Source organism: Pseudopipra pipra, chromosome 3 (genome assembly GCF_036250125.1).
Source record: "Pseudopipra pipra isolate bDixPip1 chromosome 3, bDixPip1.hap1, whole genome shotgun sequence".
NCBI classification, from domain to species: Eukaryota; Metazoa; Chordata; class Aves; order Passeriformes; family Pipridae; genus Pseudopipra; species Pseudopipra pipra.
In genome coordinates this window covers 39,553,805-39,578,972 of record NC_087551.1, presented here as the reverse complement: position 1 = coordinate 39,578,972, position 25,168 = coordinate 39,553,805, and the positions used below count along the sequence as shown (strand labels likewise).

General features: G+C 38.7%; 1 protein-coding gene across 1 annotated transcript in view; it reads left to right on the top strand.

Moving 5' to 3' along the window:
- Positions 1 to 25,168, top strand: part of ACTN2 (actinin alpha 2) — a 68,084-nt gene that overhangs the window by 33,317 nt on the left and 9,599 nt on the right. The window contains exons 6-18 of the mRNA XM_064648743.1: positions 1,564 to 1,642; positions 4,509 to 4,590; positions 7,890 to 7,975; positions 9,469 to 9,561; positions 10,528 to 10,758; positions 11,846 to 11,993; positions 13,550 to 13,700; positions 19,485 to 19,593; positions 20,403 to 20,543; positions 20,900 to 21,082; positions 22,221 to 22,355; positions 22,842 to 23,021; positions 23,389 to 23,535. Of these exons, the coding sequence (XP_064504813.1) occupies positions 1,564 to 1,642; positions 4,509 to 4,590; positions 7,890 to 7,975; positions 9,469 to 9,561; positions 10,528 to 10,758; positions 11,846 to 11,993; positions 13,550 to 13,700; positions 19,485 to 19,593; positions 20,403 to 20,543; positions 20,900 to 21,082; positions 22,221 to 22,355; positions 22,842 to 23,021; positions 23,389 to 23,535 (1,765 nt within the window). The remainder of the gene's footprint in view (positions 1 to 1,563; positions 1,643 to 4,508; positions 4,591 to 7,889; positions 7,976 to 9,468; positions 9,562 to 10,527; positions 10,759 to 11,845; positions 11,994 to 13,549; positions 13,701 to 19,484; positions 19,594 to 20,402; positions 20,544 to 20,899; positions 21,083 to 22,220; positions 22,356 to 22,841; positions 23,022 to 23,388; positions 23,536 to 25,168) is intronic.

Genomic DNA, 25,168 nt, shown 5'->3' with positions numbered 1-25,168 from the left:
CTATAAGCAAAGAGCAAAAAATGCACTTAGATCATACACAACAGCGGCAATACTTTAAACACGTTTGTTTTCACAATCAGGATCATGACCTAAGTTGGAAAACTTAGTAAAGCTCCAGACTTGTGGTTCTCATTAAGAGTTAGAATGGGAGTTCCAGGCCATATACAGGCTGCCTGGTTTGGGGATTTCCTTGGGCTAGTTCCTGAAGCTCTACCAGTGACCTACTTCATTAAACTATATGGCTTGCCATTCGCACTGTTTAACTATGTGATCTTCCCTTTCCTGAAACCCTTCTAGTACTTAAAAAAACTCTTTAATAGTGTTCTGGTGTTTTTAATTATTTCTTAATGTGCAGTACCTAAAACACATGTAGTGACAGAGAAGATACAGTTCATATATGCATTCCAAGATAAAAAATATTTCATTTACAGTTCCTGTATGGCCTTTCAGAGATCTGAAATTTGTTATGTGTTACTTTCCCAGAATATACAAAGGTATATTTCATAGAGCTTTATATGGATCCAGGGTATACTGTAAGTTACAGTACCAGAATCTTGTTCTGTATATGTACCTATTCTGGTCTGATACATGATATGGGGAAAACACATTGAATGGAAGTACTTTGATTGGAGAAAGAAAAATTTGTTAGTTTGGTTCTCAGTTTGATTAAGTTTTACCTTCTGGATGATGTCATATTATACAATATAGGTATATTCTGCTTATTGTATTACATTTTTACTGGAGATGGTTCTGTTATTTGAAGGACCTACCCAGACATCTCAGTGACAGGGATTTTAACAGCCTTAACATGCTTAGGCTCACACAAGGACAAGACCTCAAATTACAGACCCTGTGATTGCTTAAAGTGTTTACATAAAGTATCTTTCAGAATAATTGCTTATGACGGAAAGAAACCTCTCATAATCTTTCCAAATAAATATTATTTGTATCTCCATTCATTGTCTGTTCTTGCCTCAAAAGATAGCGAGTCTGAAGTAATGATGAAGTGTAAGAACTCAGATCAAAGCTGTGATAAGTGAGAAGTGTTTTAAATAAACTGAGCTGATTTATGATTTCTTACTTATCGAAGCACATGGTTGTGCCACTAAAATTCTCTGAAATAACTGACACAAAAAAAGCCAATTGCTTCAGCAAATTCAAGTAATTGCAGGTTTGCTCTTCTTTTTATTTTTTCACAAATATGCTCTAAGTGTAATGGGAGATTATGTTCTTTCATTGATGAACATGTACATGAGCTATCCTAGAACACTGCATGAATTAAGCAATTGAAATCAGGTACAGTTGCACAAAATGTATGCTGCCTTGGAAAGTATATGGAGTTCTTAAGTGTATATGGACTGTAGAGTAAGGTATGTATTACACCAAAAGGAGCACAGTAACAGAACAGCTCAGAGGGATGAGACTTGACAGAACATAAGTGTCAGGATTAGACAGGAGAATTCCTGCTTGATTTTAAGCCTTGAGCAAGGATCAAACTGTAAAATGCCATGACTTTATTAACTAATTTTTTATTTTTTTCCATTTTATTTTTTTGTTGTAAAGCTGGAAAGATGGCCTTGGATTATGTGCACTTATCCACAGACACCGACCTGATCTTATTGACTACTCCAAGCTAAATAAGGTCATCAGTCTGGGTGGTACAGCATGCTGTCCTGCAGTGATTTGGCTTGCTTCTGGTTTGCTTAGCATGTTTTCTAGAAGACAGGCTGATGAATGCATACTAATTCTAACTGACTTTCTAAGGTCCTTCCAAAAAAACCCCACTGACATGGGGGAGAGGATCTTGTCCTTCTTTCCTTCCCATTACAACAACTTCAGCATCTAATTGCAAATAATCTTGTCCTCAGCTGTTGGGCAGTTGATGAAGTCCTTTACACTGCCCAATACAGATGTTAAGTAAAACACATGGAATTATCCATTTACCACTGATAGTATTGTACAGTCCATCCTGTTTAGTATCTAGTGTAAATTACTGTAGATTACAGATCAGTAAACAGTGACATGATGATTAAATTTCTTAGAACAAACACTACCCTTGATAATTAGGAGTACACGCTGAGTTATTAGTCTTACATAGAAAATATTCACCAATTCTCAGATTAACTTCTACCTATAGTTCCAGACAAGTGGAAACAAAACTGATATCCTAACTTCCTTAGGTAGTACCTCATGGGGATTGCAAAACTATTTTATTACAGTGTGCTACTCATGGCAAAGTGCGTATTTTCTAAAAGATACCAGCCACTTTCGTTTGAGAGGGAGGAATGAGGAACAAACAATAATGTCAGAATTTCTTCTTCTTCAGAATCATCATTAATGAAGAATAAAACATAAAAAGAAAGTGGAATGTTGTTGTTTTACATTAGGTTTCAATATATACATACCATTTTCTGCTCTCTGGAATGAATGCATCTTCAGGTCTCACGTAAACACCAGTACAACAGAAAACTTAATCATTGATTTTAATCTGTTGAGTGCAACTTCGCATTGATGAGACTGGTAAAACATCAACTGTATTTTCCATTCCATGTCATTACAAATTGATTTTACTAGTGGAATCAACTGTTATTAGAAAGTCTTTGATGAAACAAAAGATAAATGAATAAAGTGAAATTATTTTAAAACTTAGTTTGCTTTATATATATGTTCAATTTATGCTAGAGTCCCCAAGGTGTGCAGTGATGAAAATTGAATGAACTTAGTACTGAACATATTAGATTTTAATTTAGGTAGCTGTTAGGATAACTGCAGATCTGAACCAAAGGGCAAAATATTAGCCATCAATACCAGCTTGTTCTCTAATTCTATATACAACCTTTCCTACGAATAAACAGATTAATGGAATGACTAAGATACCTGTCTCTGTGCTTATTATGCATGGCACAAAGAGAAGTTAGTTTGATTGAATTTGTGCTTTGAAAAGTGGTACACAGTCCTAAAGAACTTCACAGTATAATGATCCTGTAGACAAGTGCTGAGAAAAGGGAACAGAACACAAGCAGGTCTGCCTCAACATTACTATTTCCCTCTTAGAGATTTCTAAAATAAGAACAGGTCAGGTTTCAAATTGAGGCTGAGCTGTGGCACGTAAAGCACATGCAGAAAAGATCCTAAAATAGATCTTGCTTTCCTGACCTGGCTGTGTTTGATTGACTGCTCATTTTGGTTACATTAACAGCTGTCTTGGTGTCTTGTTTCTTGATTTCTTATCTCCTGCATGCTGTCCTTTCCTTTTCACACCAATGCTTTTTGTGTGAACTTGTAGCTGGAAAGATGGCCTTGCTTTCAACGCCCTTATCCATAGACACAGGCCTGATCTTCTTGACTATGACAAGTTAGATGAGGTATTTCTTTAGCTGTAGCAGAGGTTTTTTAGTTCCTGTGGCTTGTAGTTTTTTAAAAAAGGATGGGTGATGGAGATCTCCAATTATTCAGAAGCTGCTGTGATTTTAAAGAAGTGCTTTAGCAGTGGAGCACTATTTACTGATGGACTTAGTACCAAGCACACAAATATGAGGTGCTCATCACTCATTCATAAGCAGTGTTTTAACCTAGTCAATAGGTCTCACTTAGATTTACTGTATTTTTTACTTTGCTTTTCTGTGTCCTATTTTCCCAGCCTCTCTCTGTTGACATGGGCATTGTTCAGACGGGTTATAATACTTCACCAGTTTGCAAAATATGTGAAAATAATAATAGAATTTATGGCATGAACTGCCATTTCTCATAGGGTGTTTTCCCTCCAACCTGATATGGGAAGGCTTCCTTAGTGGTAGGCCCAATCTGACACACACTTGCATTGTCAGCAACACCTGTCTGTAGTGTAAGACATGCAATGTCTGCTGTCTGTCTGAACTGTGCTCACTGTTTCCTTTTTTCTTTCCTTCGAAAACCAAAGTCTCAAAATCAGAGGAAGTGCTTGAATTTCCATGGCTCTAAAATTCAGTTTATAGAGGCATTACAGATTTTTATGTCCAAGCCCAAACTAGCAAGTTTTGTTCCTTCTGGAGAACTGTTCTGTCTGTGCTTGCTGCTTCTCATACGTTCACCTGATCAATAGAGAACTCAGAAGTCATATGCCTGTAATATACTGTAGAGTTGGGTAAAAAATAGGCAGGACTAACTTTGTTTTGAATCATCTAGTTTAGCCTGCTGGGCCAGTGGCCTTTACTGTATGTATTGCTGCTGTACTTAATTCAGAATTAGCTGAGAATGATGAGTGTACACTGCACACAATATCTACGTTCCTCTCCAGAATATGTTTGCAGCAGAGTCCTAGTGGTAGATAATAGCCTATTAAAGTTTTCTTTGAAAAGTATAGCAGCAGATAGACCAAAAGTTCATATACCTAGACTCTGCTTTTTGAAGAACAGTAGTTGTGAATCCAGTTTACAGTTTGGAAAACCAGAATATGTTTTATTACCTACTGTAGTTTTGCTTCAAAGAAAAACTTCTATCTTTGACTCAAACTTTTTTCTTTAATGCAGGATGACCCCATAGGAAATATCAACCTTGCCATGGAAATTGCTGAAAAGCATTTGGATATTCCAAAGATGCTGGATGCGGAAGGTGAGGGTTATATCTTACTTAAGTTTGTGTTGCTTATAAGCAGAACACAGTGAATTTTTTTTTTAATCTAGCAAATTTTCAACATTTCTTCTACATGAATCATAATGCAGCAATCTGCTTTGTTTTCAAGCAATATTTTCCTTCTTTTTCCCCATGCATTGGATAATTTCCCTCACTTTTTTCTTTGTTACTGATTGTTTTTTATCGTTTGCATTTGTTATACTACTTTGAACCCTAACCTCAGCACATGGCCCCACTGTGATAATTGAGGTAAAATGCAGGATCAAGTTAATCCTTGCTTTTAAGTAATTAAAATCTAAGTTTAATAAAGGTAAATATAACTGTTAGCAGCTCAAAGCATATTCACTTTGTAAAATATTTAACTGAGAGGACCAGAAATACAAATAGAAGTACAAAACTTTCAGAATATCTGAAACACATACTGCGTCTGAAAGAGAGGTAGGTTGAGGGAAGCATTTTTTTGGTTTACTTTTTTTGTAAACTTTTTGCAGTGATAGTTTTAACAAATAGTTTGTGTATCTCCAATAATTTTTAGAGTTTCCTGAATTTTTTCAAGATAACCAAACTTTTGTACTATGGGCAAAAAATGCTGCCAAAATACTGGAATTTGCCTATAGTAATTCAAAGCATTCATCTCCAAGAATGGAGACTCTGTTCTGCTGGCTTGTCAGTAGAGCAGTGATAACACAGGAATTATCCAGAGCACTCAAACTGGCTATGTCTGTTCCTCTTGAAGTCTTCGGTAGGAAAGTTAGGCAGGATGATTTGGAAAATCGAGATTGTAACCTCTTCGTTGAAGAGTGGCTTTACTTTCATGCTTCAAAACAAATTGTTTCCATATTTTGAATTGCAATTCCCCTTTCAAGCACCATCAATTATTTTTCTCTGAAACACTGTGCAAGGAATAAACAGAAGTGCTGCCTTCTTACCATTGAGCAGCTCCCACTTTCCTCAGTTTTTTCTCCTCTTCGTAGTCTATATAAGAAACCCTTTGTTTTCCTTACCAGATCTTCTGCACATTCTAGCCCTTATCTTACTATTTTCCTCTTGGAAGGGGCAGAGGAAATGAAATTATATTTCTTCTAATACCCTCTAAATATTCATGGTCACTTTTTATTCTCTTTACTTCCAGTTTGTTATCACTGGAAACTTTGCAAAGTTTTGTTCACAGCTATGTAAAGCAGATGTAAAATCAGTAAATACATTGGTCCTGAACTTAGAAATCTCACTGTTAATATTAGAAATTGTCACCTCGTTCCTGGGTCTTTTCATGTCAGTATCTTCCCACTCCTTACATTGAAAGGAATCCTTGCAGCTTGCACTAGAATCATTCATTACTCAGCCATAATTGGTGTAAACCTACCTTTTTCTGCCTTTCTCTGTTACTCATTGAAAAGGTCAATTTTTACCCATGTACCCTTACCTTGATTGCACCCACTGTATATTTTCATTCTTTCCTGCCATGATGGGAGCAAAGATATCAGCCAGCCAAGCCAAACTCTCCTGTGATTTATGCTATTAACTAAAAAGATGGGCTGGCACAGGGATTACAAAACTGTTACTATCCAAGCTTTTCTTAGCACAAAATGTATTTCTGGACTGCAGGACTTCTATGGGTTTCCAGTATATTTCAGTACCTCATCAGCTACAGGGTCCCTGTGCTGATACACACTGTGTGCATTTCTGTTTTGTGACTGTCAGTGGCTGTGTTTAACTCTGGAATAATTCTAGTGATTTAGATGAAGTTGGTTTGAAGTGGCAGTGAAGCTGAACCCAGTAGATCTGCCAGCCATGCCATCTGCTTGGAAGTTTCCACAAACCAGAAGGTAGCAATATCCTTCTGTACAGTCTCAGCCTTCAGATGTTTTGCCATTTCAGAAAGAGTTGTATCTTTTGCATTTACTGACTCCTAAAGCTCAAGTGGCTTTGCACTGATAACTGTAAACAGATGCAACCTGAATAATGGTGTATTTATTTGGAATCCTTACAGCACTGAGGTGGCACCATTAGCATAATCAGATGAAAGTACCTTGTGAGAATTTCTGAGCAGTTAACCCTCTTCTCTCTACACAGATGTAGTAAACACTGCCAGACCTGATGAAAGAACCATTATGACTTATGTTTCCTGTTACTACCATGCATTTGCTGGTGCTCAGAAGGTGAGATTGTAGATGGATCAGATCTCATCCTTCACCTTCTGTCTTGTTTCTTTCAGCAATTTTTCCTTTTCTGGTCTTTTCCTCGCTAGTTACTAGAACAGCATCTTAGAGCTGAGCTCGTACCCTGTTGCCTGATTTTCACTGTGAGCCACTGTCTTAGTAGAACCAGTAGTAGTCTATCCATTTGTTCCATAGAAACAAACCTTCTTGTCTCATCTTTCTGTATATTTACTAATAATATCCAGTAGGTTTTTGACAGGTGGTTACTGAATGGGTAGAGGATGATAAACTTGTGTGCATTCATTTGAAGCACCATTAAAAATGCAAAATGAAAATAAGCTCATAGTGAAAAAACAATTTCAATAGCAGAATGCCATCCTTCTCTCTGCTGGATATTATTTCTGCTATAGATGTCCAAATCATCATAACAGATGCTCAGAAAATAAACCCTTCTCTTATGCTTTCAGGATTGTTTTTAAAATGTTAAATGCTTAATGGTAAGTACAAACAGCAATATAAAATGACGCTACTATGCAAAACAGACACAGAAACATACACAGACATCTCAGACGAGCTCTGGAATTGTGTCCTAAAGAAAAGAAGGAAAATTTTAAAAAGCAAGGCACTTTGGAGTTGGGCATACATCAGGTATTGGCAGTATAAAGAATACTGATATATAATGCTGAAGTTATAACTAATCCACATGCAACTTCCAGAGAACGTCTCCTCAGATCAAAATGTAGTCTGTCTTTCCTGTGTCTAAGTCAAAACCCCCCACACATTCTAAGTCACTAGACGTATGCATATCAGCCATAAGCAGACAGTCCTGGTAAAATTGTGGTCACTCCCCCTCTGACAATACTGCAGGATCAAGCTTATTAAAAAAAAAAATCCTCCTCTTCATAAGAGCTTACATTGAATTTTTAGTGTACATTTTATTCTGTCAGCACCTGTCAATCTAACACTAAATTTATTGCAGCTTCGTGGAGTTTCTAGAATTCAGAGCTATGGACAAGAAAACAGTCAGAATGACACAGAGCTGTACATTTATTTATTCATCCTGCTTTCTGCTCCTCGATTCTATTTTTGCTTTGTTTCAATTTCTCCCCCATCTTGTAGATATTGTGAACACTCCCAAACCTGATGAGAGAGCTATCATGACATATGTGTCCTGCTTCTACCATGCTTTTGCTGGAGCAGAGCAGGTATTAATCAATTGTCCCTTCAGGTTGCTGTGTTTTTGATTGGTTTGTTTCGCATTTCCACTTGTTTATTAAAAAAAATCCTAATGTAGTACTATGTGGTTTTAATTAACAATTGCAAGTACTACCTGAGCACTAATACTTGATTTTAACCAGCTCTCTAACCTGTTTTAGTTAAATGTTGTGTAGCAAGTTAACTTCTTTAATTCCAATGGAGATTCCTGTTTCCAATTTTGAGTCTTTATTTGGTGATTATAAAGACTACTTCAGAAAAACTGTATTTGAAGATACTGTAAAATGGAGTTGTTGCTTGTTGCTGCAACAACATCTTATGCGTTTGCTGCATAAAGGAATGTTTGATATTTGGAGATTGAGACTATTCTAGACTTACTCATACTGAGTAGTAATTTAGGGCTAGATTTTCAAAGATGCCTAAGGTGCAGAAAGGCACAGAAGACATCCAACACAGTATTTGTGTCTGATTCCCACAGAAGCCAATAGAATTATTTGTGGATCAAAGTACTGCATAAAAGGCATGAACCTCAGCAGCAGACCTGTCATACAGGATGGGATTCTCACTTATAAATGTGGCATTTCCCACTGTTCTGCTTCATACTTTTCTACCCTACAAATGGACATAACCCAACTTAATGTGAAAAAACCCCCAACAAACCCTTAAAAAAGTAGTTGATATTTTTCCTACATCCTCAGGATTTAATTTCCTTTCCTGTCTGGTAGGTCACCTACACCTTACGACAGCACAGCTCTACTGTCGCACCCTCTCACTTCTCGTTATGAAGGTTTTGCTATTCTAGCAAAAGGGGAATTCTAAATACTCTGTAATACAGGAGTCTACACAGATATTTGTTTGCTTAAATGTACTCCAGGGTCACATTTGTATGAAAGTATAGCTCTGTGATCTCAAACTACTAATGTAAATTTTAAATATGGCAGAACTGCGCCGTGCCTTCACATATAAGTTTGTCATGAGGCATGAAAAGATTTGTTGTTGGTGGTTGAGCTGCATTTATTCTCAAGGGTACATATGATGTGCAGATATAGAGTGGTCTGAGACTCCTGAATTCCATGTAGTATCTTTCCAGTGTGGCTAACAAATCTAATACTTTTTTGGTGTGATTTTTAAAAAAATAACCTAATAAGATATCTCTAAGAATGGCCTAAGTTGTCTTTGAAAAGAAAAGATTTATTAGACAACTATAATGACAGTGCAAAATTCCCCCTTGTGCAATAAGACTTCGTTGTACAACAAGGGGATGGGCTTCTGTGCTGACCTGTGCCTTATTCAGGCCATTGAAATCTATGACTGCAGAAGGAGGGGAAATGAATATCTAAGTAACCTAGGAGCATGAATCAACAACTATAAAAGAATGTGATTTTTTCATTTGCAGCAGCCACGTCCTCTCTCTTTCTCCAAGGCTATACCTTTCTCAGAATGTGTTTATGACTATGTCCTGTTTATTTGCTGTGTTTTACAGGCTGAGACTGCAGCTAACCGGATCTGTAAGGTGCTTGCTGTGAATCAGGAAAATGAGAGGTTGATGGAAGAGTATGAGAGACTAGCAAGTGAGGTAAAGATGCTGTATCTGTGACGTGGTGACAATGAACTACTGAAAGCTGAAAGATTCATGCACGCTCTGGAAGAGTGGAGACACTATGAGTGTAAATCTCACAGTGGCAGGGTACAAAGCCCAGCTGCCCAAGATGTTAAGGTTTAGGTGACTCCTTTGCCACAGACTTCCTGTGTGACCTCCAGCAAGTCAGTCAGTCTTGTTAACATGCCCACAAGGTGTTTTGAGGACTGTCATCTGTCTGCCCCAAGACCAAGCTTCTTATCTCTAATCTTCAAAGATAGCCATCCTTGGCCACATGTGGAACATATCAGATCCTGTCACTCCAAGCAAGCCCATTGGCTTTGTGTACTGCAAAGCACACCTGGGGAGGTCTGTCAGGGTGTTCACAATTCACTTGTGAGCACAGACAGCAGATGAATGAAGGAGGCACACTGTGCTCCTCCTGTCCTTTCTTGGGAAATGGCAAATCTGAGTCCGAATTACAGATGTATAGTGAACAAGTGAGAGCTCTCTTGTCTTTTATGCATAACCTGCAAAAACATACTGAGATCACAGCACTACTGTCTGTGTCTACATTGGCACTAAAGGACATAAGAGTCAAGATTTTTATTTGACCTGAGTTACTTGTCTGGTTTCTGTCCTGATCCCATCACTTTTGAAAGTGGCAAGTGATTTTGGGTAATTCGGATTTTGAGTAATTAGCTGGAGACATGTTACATGTGTGTTCATCTTTCTGAAAATCGGGCTATTTCCAGAAATACATAGAATATCTGGGCAAGTTAGTTAGAAAAGTATTGTTCAGCTTTGAAAATCTTGTGGTTACTCACCATTAAGGCATCAATTCCAACTGAAGTCAATAATGTTAAAATGGAACAAAGTAATTAAGATTTGTGTGTTCGATGTAATCTTTTTTTGGTTGCTTTTCCATTGCCTTTGTATGAGTTGTTTGTGTTGGTTTGAAAGCTTTTAGAATGGATTCGCCGGACAATTCCTTGGCTGGAAAACAGGACTCCAGAAAAAACAATGCAGGCTATGCAGAAGAAATTAGAGGATTTCCGGGACTACCGCCGCAAACACAAACCTCCCAAAGTCCAAGAGAAATGTCAGCTGGAGATCAATTTCAACACCCTGCAGACAAAACTGAGAATCAGCAATCGTCCAGCTTTCATGCCATCGGAGGGGAAGATGGTTTCAGTAAGTAAAGGAGGCATCAATATTCTGTTCACTTTATCAGTGATCCCCCAAAAATGTCAATGTGAAGGTTTGATGTTCAGAAACATCAGTTTGTTGCACTTTTGCAACACCAAACCACCCTTTTTACATACTTCCTGTCATTCTAGAATCTTCCTTTCTATTAAGCATGCTCCTGCCTCTTTGAAGGCTTTCCTAAGAACAAATTGTCTTGAGATGCAAGATGGGAATGTTATCAATATTTCTCTGTCAGTGAGGACAAATATTGTTTATGTAAGCAAAACTCACAGTGGTTTCACTGACATTTTAGTCACTAGACCTACAGAAACTGACATTGCTCAATGTATGTTTCTGCTTTTTTCTCCTTTTAAAAATTCTATTGTCTTCTTTTCTTATGTCTGAAGATAAGAATAGTCAGTACCAAGAATCTTCATCTGCTGATAAGTGCTGTAATTTGACTGTGGGTCAAAACATTTCCAGTGGAATATAGCAAAGCTGTTTCTGTACTCTGTTCTATCATTGTGTTTTGGTTGTTCATAAACAAATGATTGCACTATCTGAAAAGAGCCATTGTCCACCCCCCAAATGCAGAAAATAAGGTCCCTGTTACTTCAGTTTCCTACTTACACCTTTGAGTTTCCGAGGAAGCTCACAAAACTTTGTGCACCACAGAAACTGGTAAGATAAGCACCAAATCTTCTTGATACTAATTGTTTTGCTATTGTCAATTTGTGAAAGCAAAGCACTTTTATTTTGATAACAGATAGGTATGTAATAAAAGAACACACACATTTTAAAATGAGAGATAAAAACAAAATATCATGAAGACATTCCAAGCTGTGCTTAGAAGCCATTTGTGCAGGGGCTCCTTTTATGAACCCAACTGAATACAAGCCACTTTTTGAAGCAGGTGTCTGGACTGGAAGATTTCCTGAGCTGCCCAACAACATTTTCTATGATTCCATGAGTTTACAAAATCTGGACATAAACCCCTCTCTTTTTGAAGCCAAATTGTGAATGAATCAGAAATCTGTAAATTTAGATAGAGATTATAGTTTCATCCCCTCTCTTCCATGTATTCTCTTCACAGGATATTGCCGGTGCTTGGCAGAGACTTGAACAAGCTGAGAAAGGCTATGAAGAGTGGCTGCTGAATGAAATACGACGACTGGAAAGACTTGAACACTTGGCTGAGAAATTTAGGCAGAAGGCTTCCACTCATGAACAGTGGGCATATGGTGAGCAGAGATGGCTTTTAACATTTTTAGTGTTTTAATGTTCAAAGTCGAACTGCCAATGCTGAGTATTTGCCAACCAGGAACTCACTCATAAGTAGTTTGGATGATTTTAGAAACCTAAAATAATAACAGATAAAATGTCCGGTTTTGTTGACTGTAGCTGTTGGCCTGTTGCTAATGAAATGTGACTGTAAAATCATACTTGAGGTAGTGATTCAAACTTAATGGGAATATTTGGCATTTGAATATTACCATTACTGCTCATGTATTCCTATGAATTTGTACACAGCAATCCAACTAGAAATGCAGTGACAGCTCTTGTTAAGTGTGAAATTATTAACAGAGGTATTCCGAGTTGATTCTTATTCGGCCATCATGATGTTTTGAATAGTCCACATAAACTATATGATAACGGACTCATTTCTGCTTTGCTCCAAACCCTGGATTACACTCCATTTATAGTTCTGGTTTTTAATGGTAACCTAACCTTACGTGTGGTTGTAACAGCTATAGGACCATACAGCGGCATTTAGTTTTGTTGGGGACTATTAAACATGGATCTACTCAATCATCCTGTTGTTTGCCCTGACAACTGCCTTCCTGCTTCTGCCATGCTTTTTCCAGCTAGATTCTTTTCACGCTGTGAGAATAAACCAGAGTCCATCCTGTAACGCAGTTGCTGGAAGCGCACAAGGCTGGAAATGGCTGCCAAGCCGACACTAGAAGGGAAACTACAGTGTTTGTTAGCCCTGAGAGCCTATTTTCTGAGCATAAACTACTCATGGTGACAAATTATAGCCGCTGTGCAGGGAAAACTTCACTTAAGCTGGTACATATCAAGTGAAACAATAGTTGTGTCTGGCTCTAGAATTCATGGAGCTGTGTAATGCCATGTGGTGAGCTGCAGCTGTAGGGCCTGTCTGTGTGGATTCAGTTGTCCAACACAGGAGCCACTCAGGAGTAGTATTTCAGTTTCTACTTACTCTTTGCTTCTCTAGCCTTTCGTAAATAGGTTGGCATTTTCCACTTCAAATTCAGTATTGGATACAAAAGGCAGTCGCACATCTCAGGGTTTTTTTGGTTTTGTTTTTTTTTATGTGCTGAAATGAATAATGAATTGAAGGCAGAACATAAAAAAGAATAACATTGTTAGTAAGAGTGAAGCTGAGCATAGCAGTGAGATTTCTGGTTTCATAAGTCTATTCATAAGTCTATTCTACAAAAGACTTATCACAGTGGTTTAGAGATCCAGTTTTTGCTAATATACCATTTTTATGCCAGTTTCTCCAGCAATTTCTCCAGTAATACTCACTATTTTAGACCAGTATAAACAGCCTATGAAAAAATCCAGAAAATACTGTGAGATCTTTAAAACTATATGTTTCTAATTAACACTGTTGGGCTGATAATTTGCTGCTGAATTTCAGTGGGGTTGGGATTTCATCTCATACATACGATTTTTCACCATGCCTGAGTTTAAAAAGCTGATTAAATTTGCAATTTTTCTAACAAATAAATTAGTGAAAAATGAGTAATATTTTAATTTCCTCTTTCAGGCAAAGAGCAGATCTTACTTCAGAAGGATTATGAATCTGCTTCTCTGACAGAAGTCCGTGCCATGTTAAGGAAACATGAAGCTTTTGAGAGCGATTTGGCTGCTCACCAGGATAGGGTGGAACAGATCGCTGCCATTGCCCAGGAGCTGAAGTATGTTCCATTTAAAGGCTTGCAGCTGCTGACATTTAACTTTGCGATAAACTCTTTCCAATGAATTTGATAGTGTCATAGGTACCAACCTAAGAATTCCAGAGATAGCTTCATAAGTATATTATCTGAGCTGGTCACTGAGACCTTTCCCTCATCTCCCCCTTGCCCCCAACCAAATATAGATATTCAACTGGCCAAAATTATTTGAAAACAAGCATTTTCAACTTGACTTAACAGTAATCTTCTAGCATTAGTTCTGCTGATGAGTCCATTGTGTGTTGATGGGAATCCTGGAGGTGTTTATTTCACAGTTCATATGGTCTGCTGAGAGGTACTGGCTTTGAGTTATTTAACTTAGAGAATAATTCCACTTACACAAATTACAGATCGAGTATCTTCACGAGTATATTGGTCTTTTCAAAGGGCTCCACATCCGTAAATTATCTCTATAGCAGTGAGTAATGCCCTGACTTTCTTGAAGATTTAATTATCTCTAGTATGTTTATTTTCACAAACACTTCATATTATATTGCAAGTGCCATTGTCTCCATTTTACAGAAAGGACAGTGGGGCATATGGAAACTAAATAACTTGCTCATTGTCACACAAGAAATCAAGCACACACAAGGCTCTTCATAGGAGACCTAGAGTTTTCACCCACAGTTCTATCAACTTAGCCAGAGGACCAACACTTGCTCATCCAGCATACTATGCCCAGAGAAAACACAAACAGAGCTGAGAACAACTCTGCAACACATTTAGGCTACATCTGTATCATTGACATCAGCTATATAGGCCGGGGATGTGAAAAGTCAAGGTTCCTGACTGACTCCTTATGGCAACCAAGTCCTGAGTGCTGTTCAGGTTGGTCTGGCTAAACTCCGCTTGCTGGTGGAGCCTGCTTTTGTTTGTGGGAAGGTTGTTAATTCAACTCCATGAAGCACAGCTTTGTCAGCAAAGCTCTGCCCACACTGACAGGGCTGTAGTATTATTACATACTGATGTTCCTTTTCTGGTCAAGTCATCTTGGTGTATACACCAAGATAAGTGCATTCGATTTTATCCCCTTATGCAGTTAATTGCACTAGTTTTGTACTGTAAATCAGTGGTGCCACTCCTGGTCTTAGCAATTTGGCACTTACTTAAATTCCTTCCTCACCCGCAGTATAAATCTGTAAAGCCAACAGGAACAAATGTGCAGTAGTGGTCGAAACAGGAGCCAAGATCAAAATTCTCAGATTCCTGCCCTTGGCTTCAGCTCTCCAGGTTCCAGTTTCTCACCTTGAACAGGCAAAACAGTTACTGCTTAGAAACCAAGTGTTAAAAACATGCCCTCTTTTCACTTTGCCAAGGATCATGACTCATAAACAGCTCCATATTCATTAACAATTTAAAAATCAGAGACTTGTCTAAAAATGTAGTTCATACCTGATAGCAACAGCACTTACAGTAATTATGTAATTCAAAGGGATTTAGAAGAAAAATCCTATCTTCAAGATTATTTAAAGGATGAAAAGAAAGCACAGTGGGCAGACTAAGTACTTGTTTTTAGTTAATATGTGAAAGAAATCTGAATAATACAGAGAATGGAGATTGCACCGAGTATGTGAGCTTATGAAACACCTTCTGGCATGCCTTGATCTCTGTTGTGGAGTTATTTCATAGAATCATAGAATGGCTTGGGTTGGAAGGGTCTTAAAGATCATCTAGTTCCAATCACCCTGCAATGGGCAGGGACACATTCCACTGGACCTGGTTACTCAGAGCTCCAACCAAATTGGCCTTAAACACGTCCAGGGATGGGGCAGCCGCAGCTTCTCCAGGCAACCTGTTCCAGTACCTCATCACCCTCACAGTAAGGAACTTCTGCCTAATATACAGTCTAAACCTATCTTCTTTCCATTTAAAGCCATTCCCCCTTGTCCTTTTAAAAGTCCCTTTCCAGCTCTCTTGTGGGCCCCTTTTAGGTACTGAGAGGCTGCAATTAAGTCTCCCCAGAACATTCTTTTCTACAGGCTGGACAGCCCCAGCTCTATCAGCCTGTTTTCTTAGGAGAGATGCTCCACCCCTCTGATCGTCTTTGTTGTCCTCCTGTAGACCAGCTCCAACAGCTCCATGTCTTTTATGTTGAGGTCCCCAGAGCTGGATGCAGCACTCGAGGTGGGGTCTCACAAGACCAGAGTAGAGGGACAGAATCCTCTCCCTTGACCTACTGACCACACTGCTTTTGATGCAGCCCAGGACGTGGCTGGCTTTTTGGGCTGCACATGCACATTGCTGGGTCATATTGAGCTTCTTGTCAACCAACATCCCCAAGTCCTTCTCCCCAGGGCTGCTCTCAATCCATCCTCTGCCCAGCCTGTATTTGTGCATGGGATTGCCTCAAGATTTGTTTCTCTTTATACTAAAGAAAGTTTCTGTAACACCTAATCATCGTTAATTCAGCTTCAGCTTCATCAGTTATGAGAAACTTGGGGAATGTAGTATACGTAGTGGAGCATCTGCTCACCAGTGTTTAGAACCCTGTGTCCTTTACCTCTGGTGACGCCAGTGAACACTGTATCCTATCTATTTTGGGATTGTCTCTTCTCGGTTGTTTCAGTAATTTGCTGTGTGAAGTTAAACAAGTTATTTGTGGCCTGGGCAGCAAAGGTGCTTGTGATGGTTTCAGTCTAGGAAGCCAGCTCGAAACTTGTACAGTGCTGAAAGCTGATTGCATTTAGAGATGCTCTAATTTAACTTCTCTGCTTCTCCATACAATGGGGCTATCAGTGCCTGATTTTCACTGTGACTTAGTAGCCCAGTTAGGCTTAATGCCCTTGGAGAACGCTGAATGAAAGATCATAAAGGTCAGGTTTTATCATTGGCTTCAAGCAGATAGGCAGCTTCTGTTTAAATATTGATTTTAATTATTTATACATCATTCCTCCCACAGTGAGATTATGGAGGAAAATGCTGATTTCTTTCTTCATTCATATTTTTAAAGAAGGATTAATATCTGAATGCTAAGAAATGTGCATTTGCACTACACGCACAAAGTGTGTGTATATTTTTTTCCTCATCACTGAATCTCAGGCCCTTACAGAAATCATCAGCATCTGTGTCTAAATTCCAAGTCAGAACACCTCCATGTTTTGATTAGTCAATCTCTTGGATACCTACCATTCCTATTTCAAAGAAGAACAATTGCTGTATGACCTTGAACTCTACTTGTTACAGTTTCCTGTCTGTTCTGGTATTTTCTGCTGCAGCAGCTCAGTCCACTGTGTGCTTAAAGGTGAAGTTGCCACAAGCTTGTTGTTTGGTGCTGTTTAGATAAAGGATTTATGCGTGTATGCAAACAGGTGATTCCAGCCAGGATGCTGCTATAAGATTCCCAGCCTGTACAGACTTAGATATTCCTTGGCAAAGAGGCATGACAGGGCTTGGATAGGGCTATACATAAAGCTGAAAGAAACCAGGCATTTCTAAAATGAGATTTACCATTTATGACATAGCAAATGCTCACTTGAGTGAGCTGTACTATGAAGAGCCATGTTAATTTATGATCTTTTGTGCTTATTTTAATATTTTCAATCATCAAGGTAAAACTTTTGGAACGCATTTTCTTGTATACCCATCATTTCTAGTATAGCAACTTAATTTCAGCTAAGCAGACCACTGTCTGTAACACTGATTTGGAGAGTCTTTTTAATTCTGGAGACCTAGGCTCAAATTGTGCTTATGTGCATGGTTAACAGGAGCCTTGTTCTGAAGCAGTGCTAAAGCATATTGCTCAGTGGATTATTTTTGTGACACTATCACTGTTCCTAAAGCAAGCTCATACTTAAGTGCTTCTTTGGATCAGGTCAAAATTTGACTAAATTTTTAATTTTTGACTGGGAGGAGTGGGTAAATATCCCAGAGGGCTGTGCAGCCCTCAGCAGGACCTCGACAGGTTGGAGAATTAGGCAGAGCAGAACTGTCTGAAGTTCAACAAGGGCAAAGATGATTAGGGGACTGGAGCATCTCTCTTGTGAGAAAAGGCTGAGAGAGCGGGCCAGTTCAGCCTCGAGAAGAAACAACTGAGATGGGAGCTCATCAATGTCTCTAAGTATCTCAAGGGAGGGTGTCAAGAGGATGGAGCCAGGTTCTCCTGAGTGGTGCCAAGCAACAGGACAAGAGGCAAAGGGCAGAAACTGAGGCACAGGAAATTCCCTCTGAGTATGAGGAAGAATTTCTTTACTGTGAGGGTGACTGAGCCCTGGAATATATTGTCCAGAGAGGTTGAGTCTTCTTTACTGCAGATATTCAAGAACCAGCAGGATGCAATTCTGTGCAATGCGCTCTTGGATTACCCTGCTTCAGCAGGGAGGTTGGACCAGATGACCCACTGTGGTCCCTTCCAACCTGACCCATTCTGTATTTCTGTGATTCTGTTATGGCATTTTATTTTTACCCGTTTTACCATTCTTCACTTTCAACAGTCAATTGATTGCAGAACATCTGAAGCCTCTTTTAAACAGAATGTTTCACATACTTCTCAGCTTTAACCCAAATCAGTTTGCTCTGTGGAGGAAGCATGAGCACTGCCTCTGGCCTACAGAGCTTCTGGCTTCTGGCCTGTGGCTTCACAGAGGAAAACTGCTTCTATTCTCTTTTTGTGCTCTGTGATTCTCTGTTACTGGCAGTGTGATCTGTACAATCTCCTTGCAAATTGCCTAGGGAAGAATACTCAAAAAAAGGGAAAAAATTCTATCTGCATTTATTGACTTACTCAAGCCTCAGAGTAAATCTTAGATTCATATTGCCATGTGTCACATAATCACAATCTCTGCAATGCTTAGTACTGGGCAAAGTATCCTCAAGGACCAGCCAAGAGCTGAATTCAGTGGATGGTGATACACTGATAAAAATGACTTTCCAAAGTGTCAAACACATGTATTGTGTTATGGATAGGTATTATCTGCCACCAAAATCAAAAATTCAGTTTGAGGCAGACTCAGTGCAGAATCTCAGTACAGAGCCTTAAAAATTTATTCCAGTCTCAGGCACAATAGTAAGTTCTTTCTATCAGGATAATATAAGCCTATTAAGTAGGTGAAAAAGGAATGGTAACTGCCACATCCTTTCTGGATGTGCTGATTCATGCTGGTGGCACGTGTGGGTCTGAAGATCCCTGGTCTCTGAACTAGCCAGTTCTGTGGTGTAGCTCTGTGAGGAGTTCCTGAAAAGGAAGATGAAAATTGCTCTCTGTGTCCCAGATCTGGGCAGCCCCTATTAGTATTGCCAGGCCTGTGAGACAGATTATGCTTTGAATGTTCCTGAGGTATATTTCTCAGTTAAATATTTTCAGAGCATAAAAGGATTGAAAGGATCATTGGATTATTTAGAACAAAATATATATTTCAGGCCAATTAATTTAAAACTGTACCAATCTTCAGAAACTTGATAAAAACCCAGACTGGAGCATGATGGTCTTCAGGAGATCAAATTGCTTGTGCCACAGGAATAGCTAAGATAAAGATGCTTAGACACCTTAATTGTCTTTAATACCTGGATGTCACGGATGGATACATGATTTTTCTCACAACAGAGGAGATTGATCCTTGATCCTGTGCTGTGCTTCTTGAAATGCTGAATGTCTAGATCACACATTCCTATACTGCAACACTTGCTTGCCTTGAGGACAAATATTGCAAAAAAAGAGGGGAAGAATTACTGAGGGCCAGTGGAAATGTGAACAGTGCAACTGCTCCTGTCTTTCAGAAAGTCACACAGATTTTTATCTTCACTCTTTCTTAGTGAACTAGACTACCACGATGCTGCAAGTGTCAATGATAGATGCCAAAAGATATGCGACCAATGGGACAGCCTGGGAACACTCACTCAGAAAAGGAGAGAGGCACTGGAGGTAAACCATATAACAACAATCAGCAGCTCAGCTGAGGCAGGGAGGGGGAAATGAACCATTTATTTCAGATCTGGAAATGGTGCCATTGAGCACCCACTTTGGAATCCAAACGCTTTCCTCAGATCTCCATTTCATCTTTGTGTGATTTCATTTGCAAACAGATAGGATTGCTCAGAGCAGACTTGAGAGTACTCAGCTGCCAGGGATACTTCTAAAGCAGCAATAAGTGGCATGTAGTTTGTAGTACCACTCTGTGGGAATTTGATGTCCAGCACAGCTAACAAAAGCCATTGGTTACATACCTTTTCATCCTTGTCTGAATTTGCAGTCTTGCATACTTATCTGGCCAGCAGTGGGTTAATTTTTTTGGTAGTAAGTATTCCAAAGCACTGAGTTACTTTCCAAAACCTTGTTTCTTAGGAAAAGAGGAAGTCACATACATGTATGCCAAAGTGGAAAACATATGTCTAACTCTTCCTTTTTGTACTTACAAGAAATTACTAAATTTACTAAATCAAGATTAGCAGATTTTAATTCATTTGCAGATAGATCCCAACAAAAATACTTAAAATATCAGTAGTTATACTTCAAAAGCATACACTTTTAATGTGTTAGATATGAGAGTATCTTCACTGCAATTAGTCCTATTGCCTTGAGTGGGAATCCTCAAAGCAGGTGGTGAAATCAGTCAATGCAATCAAATGCTTTTGAAAAGACAAGGCATGACTTTGTGCATGGGTGGGTATGTGTTATGTGGAGCTAGATCTTGCCCTAGTAACAAAGGAATGTACTTTGCCCAACCTGTACAGAGGACGGAGAAATTGCTCGAAACAATCGATCAGCTTCACCTGGAGTTTGCCAAAAGAGCTGCTCCTTTCAACAACTGGATGGAAGGTGCTATGGAAGACCTACAGGACATGTTTATTGTTCATAGTATAGAGGAAATTCAGGTAAATGTGTTTTTTTTTTTTACTTAGAGTCATAGGGAAAACAAGAAAGGAAGATTTTCCTTCTGGGAGAGTAGAACACTTGTAAGAAAAATACTCGTATCTGTCTTGACATTTTCTTTGTGATGGGCTATGTCTGCTCTATTATAAATAGAGGTCTTTGTTGGTATGAAACAATGGTCCTGATAAAGTCCTTGAGGGCTGTTTTGTGAATGTATCTAAATGTGTTATTTCCTGTATCTACAGATACATGTAGACAGGATGTTTGAGAGGCTGAGAGAGGAGCTGTGCTTATTTACAGCAGATGTTGGAAGAAATGTTAAAGTTTTCATGGTTTCCCCCTCTGTTTCTGATTTTAGAGTTTGATCTCTGCACACGATCAATTTAAAGCAACTCTGCCAGAGGCAGATGGTGAAAGACAGGCCATACTGTCGATCCAGAATGAAGTTGAAAAAGTTATCCAGAGTTATAGCATGAGAATAAGTGCAACCAATCCTTACAGCACTGTTACTGTTGATGAGATTCGCAGCAAGTGGGAAAAGGTAATGTATGCTAAATACATAAAGGACATTGTAACACAGTGTTCTAGTTTAGGAATACTGAGAATATTCAGAGAACTTTAAAATAAGTCTCTAAATTATTCTAGATCATCAGATGCCAGAATGAACTTTCTACAGTACCTTATGCTATCCTTTATGTTTGCCAGGCTCGCTTCACAATATCCCTTGCTCCTGTCACTCAGTATTACCTATGTCCTCCTTGGCTTTTAGTGGGGCAAGAGAAGCATGTGTTCAGGCTAATGCAGAGCTGGTGGCTGGCCAGGGGGTGCTGTTAAAAGAACATAAAATTATTGTATTCTTTCTCTTAGTATAAACAGTAGTATGTGTGTCTCTTCTACCCAGATGCTGCTTTTCACAAATGTTATATAAAATTAGCTTTTTTGGGACCATTAATGTTCCATCCAATTAGACTGAAATTGGTATTGGCAATTGAAATTTCCTGGAGAGGGATTAAAGAGAGGCTCCTAGAGCATTCCCACAAACTTTATTTAATTAGGAACCAAGACAGATAATATGGTGAAGGTACATTATTGTGTAGAGTGTAGAATAACATAAACTTACATGGACAAGAACACACGCTCAGTGGGTTATAAAAACCAAGCAGTAAGGACTAAGGCCAGAATCTCCCTGGGCTATTCAGAAGGGTAAGCCAAACAAAAGCATTTGCAATGAATTAGAGACCTTCAGATACACATGATGGGCAGAACATGTCTCATACTATCACAATGGCTGTGCTCAAATAAAATGATTTGCACCAGCTGTTCTTAGAACAATTACTTAGAGATTGTAAAATCACCCATATTTCAAAAGAAAAACAAAGTAACTGCTCTAACAGCAGTTCAAGTGAAATAATTGTCTTGAACTTGAATCCAGCCAGAGGTGAGAATTTCTTCCCTCTCCATTTCAGTCTGTCTCGAGAGGCTGCCCAAGACCACGTTATCAATTTCTTATGTTAGCAAAGAATTTGTTAATAAAAGAGTAATCATGATTCTGGCTTGTTCTTCTGATATCGACCTTCAGACCAATAACAAAAATTAGTCACTGCAGACTTATTTGTTCCATTTATTTTTAAACTGTTCGATTGTGCCTACTCACATTTAGTACTTTCCCACTGTAACAGGTGAAGCAGCTGGTGCCCCAGAGGGATCAATCCTTGCAGGAGGAATTAGCCCGCCAACACGCCAACGAGCGCTTGCGTCGCCAGTTTGCCGCTCAGGCCAATGTCATCGGGCCATGGATCCAGACCAAGATGGAAGTGCGTGTCAGACTCTCATGCAGAAGCTGATGAACAAAGTGGTTTATAATTTTTTATCTCTACTTTATATACAGGGCAACAGCAAAGTCCATGATAGTTTACCAGGTGTTTGATCCTGAACTATTTAGCACCTTAGTTAAGGTGATTTTTAAAACTGTGGAAGCTTGTACAAGTGGTACCTTAATGGTGAGCAGGAGATTCAGCTCTGAAAAATCAATCACTAAACAATTACTGTTTAGCTTCTGCTTTTTGTAGAAAAGATACTAAGATCACTGGGGTCTCAATATTGATTCCAGATATAAATGTGCCACATTTCTTTTGAAATGTGTTTTCTACGCAAAATTTCTCATCTCCACTATATGAATGTTTTATTACTATTGCTTCTTAGTATGAAAATACAATGTATTTATGTTAAAGTTGGTCAAATTAGCAAATATGAAGCTCAAATTTTGCGGGACTGGGGGGTGTCTTTGTTTCTTCCGACAGGAAATCGCCCGCAGTTCTATTGAAATGACAGGGCCTTTGGAGGACCAGATGAATCAGCTGAAGCAATATGAGCACAATATCATTAATTATAAACACAACATTGACAAACTGGAAGGAGATCATCAGCTTATACAAGAAGCCTTGGTGTTTGACAACAAGCACACCAACTATACTATGGAGGTAGACATTTACTCCCTCTTGTACTTGTTAGTTTATTCTGCCCTCTTCTGCTGTGTAACTGCCTTCCCTGATACGAAGGTACTGCCACAAAGGATGAAATTTGGCAGGTTTTATGATAATCTCATAAGACTTGTTTTATTTTCATTTATATTCACTTTTAGTGAAGAAGTACCCATTTTAGAAACGAGTTCTGTATTTTTCTGAAGGCCATTTTTATTTTTAATGATCCTTGGTCATAATACAGAGTTAGTGGTATGGAAAATGTATCACATAAATACTTGGAGCTGATTTTTTTCTTATTGTACTTTTTATACCCTTAGAAGAATATATTTGATTCTGTAATAAATAAGTATTTTCTCTTTCATAGCACATCCGTGTTGGATGGGAGCTTCTACTTACCACCATTGCTCGAACTATCAACGAGGTTGAGACTCAGATCCTCACAAGAGATGCCAAGGGTATCACCCAGGAACAAATGAATGACTTCAGAGCATCATTCAATCATTTTGACAGGGTACAGTACTCCTGCTTTTTCTCAACTAGCAATCTTTATTCTTCCTTAAAGTGAGTTTCTTTTCATTCCAAATGTAAGCCTTTTTAAAAAACTGCAAATGCAGTAGCAATGGGCTCTTTTTAAAGGAGAAAAAAAAGATCAATTAAGAAAGAATTTATAGCCTTATAAAGTCATAGAATGGCTTGGGTTGGAAGGGACCTTAAAGATCATCTATTTCCACCCCCCACCATGGGCAGGGATGACACTCGCTAGGTCAGGTTGCTCAGGGACCCACACGACCTAATAGCATTGTACAGATAAATTAAAGATTAATTTTTACTCTTTAAATGTAATGCAGAATTAAAGTTCTGCTAATATGGTTTAGTGTTTGTTCAAATTACAACTAGAGCTGAATAAATCTGTGTGTTTTGGCTAATAACATGCCCTTTATTTTAAGATAGTACAGCATGTTCTATGTACTTGCTGTTTGCTTACATCTCATTAAATTAAGATGTAATCTGGATTACAGGTGGGGTTTTTTTGAATCATAAGTTACCTCCCTAGAAATATAATTGGGGCACTGATAGCTGTCCAGGAATATCCTTTATTTTTCTGGCTGCATATGGGAAATAACAGGCTGTTATTTTTTTCACTTATCTAAATATTGATGAATAAAAAAGTAGGAAGGAAAACACTACTGTGAAGAAACTACCTCTACAAGTTATGCAGTATTCATGGTCAGAGGGTTAAAAAGATTACTAATAGACACATAGATACATGCAGATAGGGATCTGACATTCCCAACTGGAGAACAATCTGTACATGAGTTAGCTTTGATGGCTCTGTGCTCGCTTGAACCCACCTTCAAAACCAAGTTCCCATAATGCAGCATCGAGCTGTTGCCTTTTTACCAGTACAGATTGCTGTACTTAGCAGTCTATGCACAACTTTTGACTTATATTCTGTTATCATGTGAGTCAGCTTCTTCAAATCATTTCAGGCTATAGCAAGATGCCACTTTCTTTTCCCTTACATCCTGTTTGTCCAGCTCTACTCAAACTGGTTACCCATACCTGCACTTGCATTTGATATCCATTGGGTACTGACAGTCTTAGTTTGCTAAATATTGTTTAGAATACCTTTAACTGTTTAGAACGAAGAACAGAATTGCCAAAGCTCTGCTTTCTGAAGAAACACGCAAGCATAAGGAAGTTTAGCTACACGGGAACCAGGAATGGATTTTATGGAAAAATCTTAATGTGATCCTAGTGCAGCATAATTCTTTTTTTTTTGTATTTTCTAAGGAAGCAGAAGATAACATCACAGAAACAGAGATAAGTTTTCTGGGGTGGAAGAATGTAGCATGCTAAATGGCTTTCCCAATGCACTGGAGCAGATAACTGATCAATTAGAGCTATTAAAAGCAGACAGAGTACCAGGCCTGGATAAATTACACGCCAGTATTTGAGAGACCTCATTAAAGGAAAACAGGGACTTTGCACAAACACTTGACAGCTCCCTGAAAACAAGGAAGCAAGGTGACTGAATCCTGGTATATCTTACACTGGATGGCTATTTGTAGGATCCCTGTACCTTTGTAGTTCACAGATGAGTTCTCTGGCACACTTGCAGCTGAGGAGATACTATGGCCATC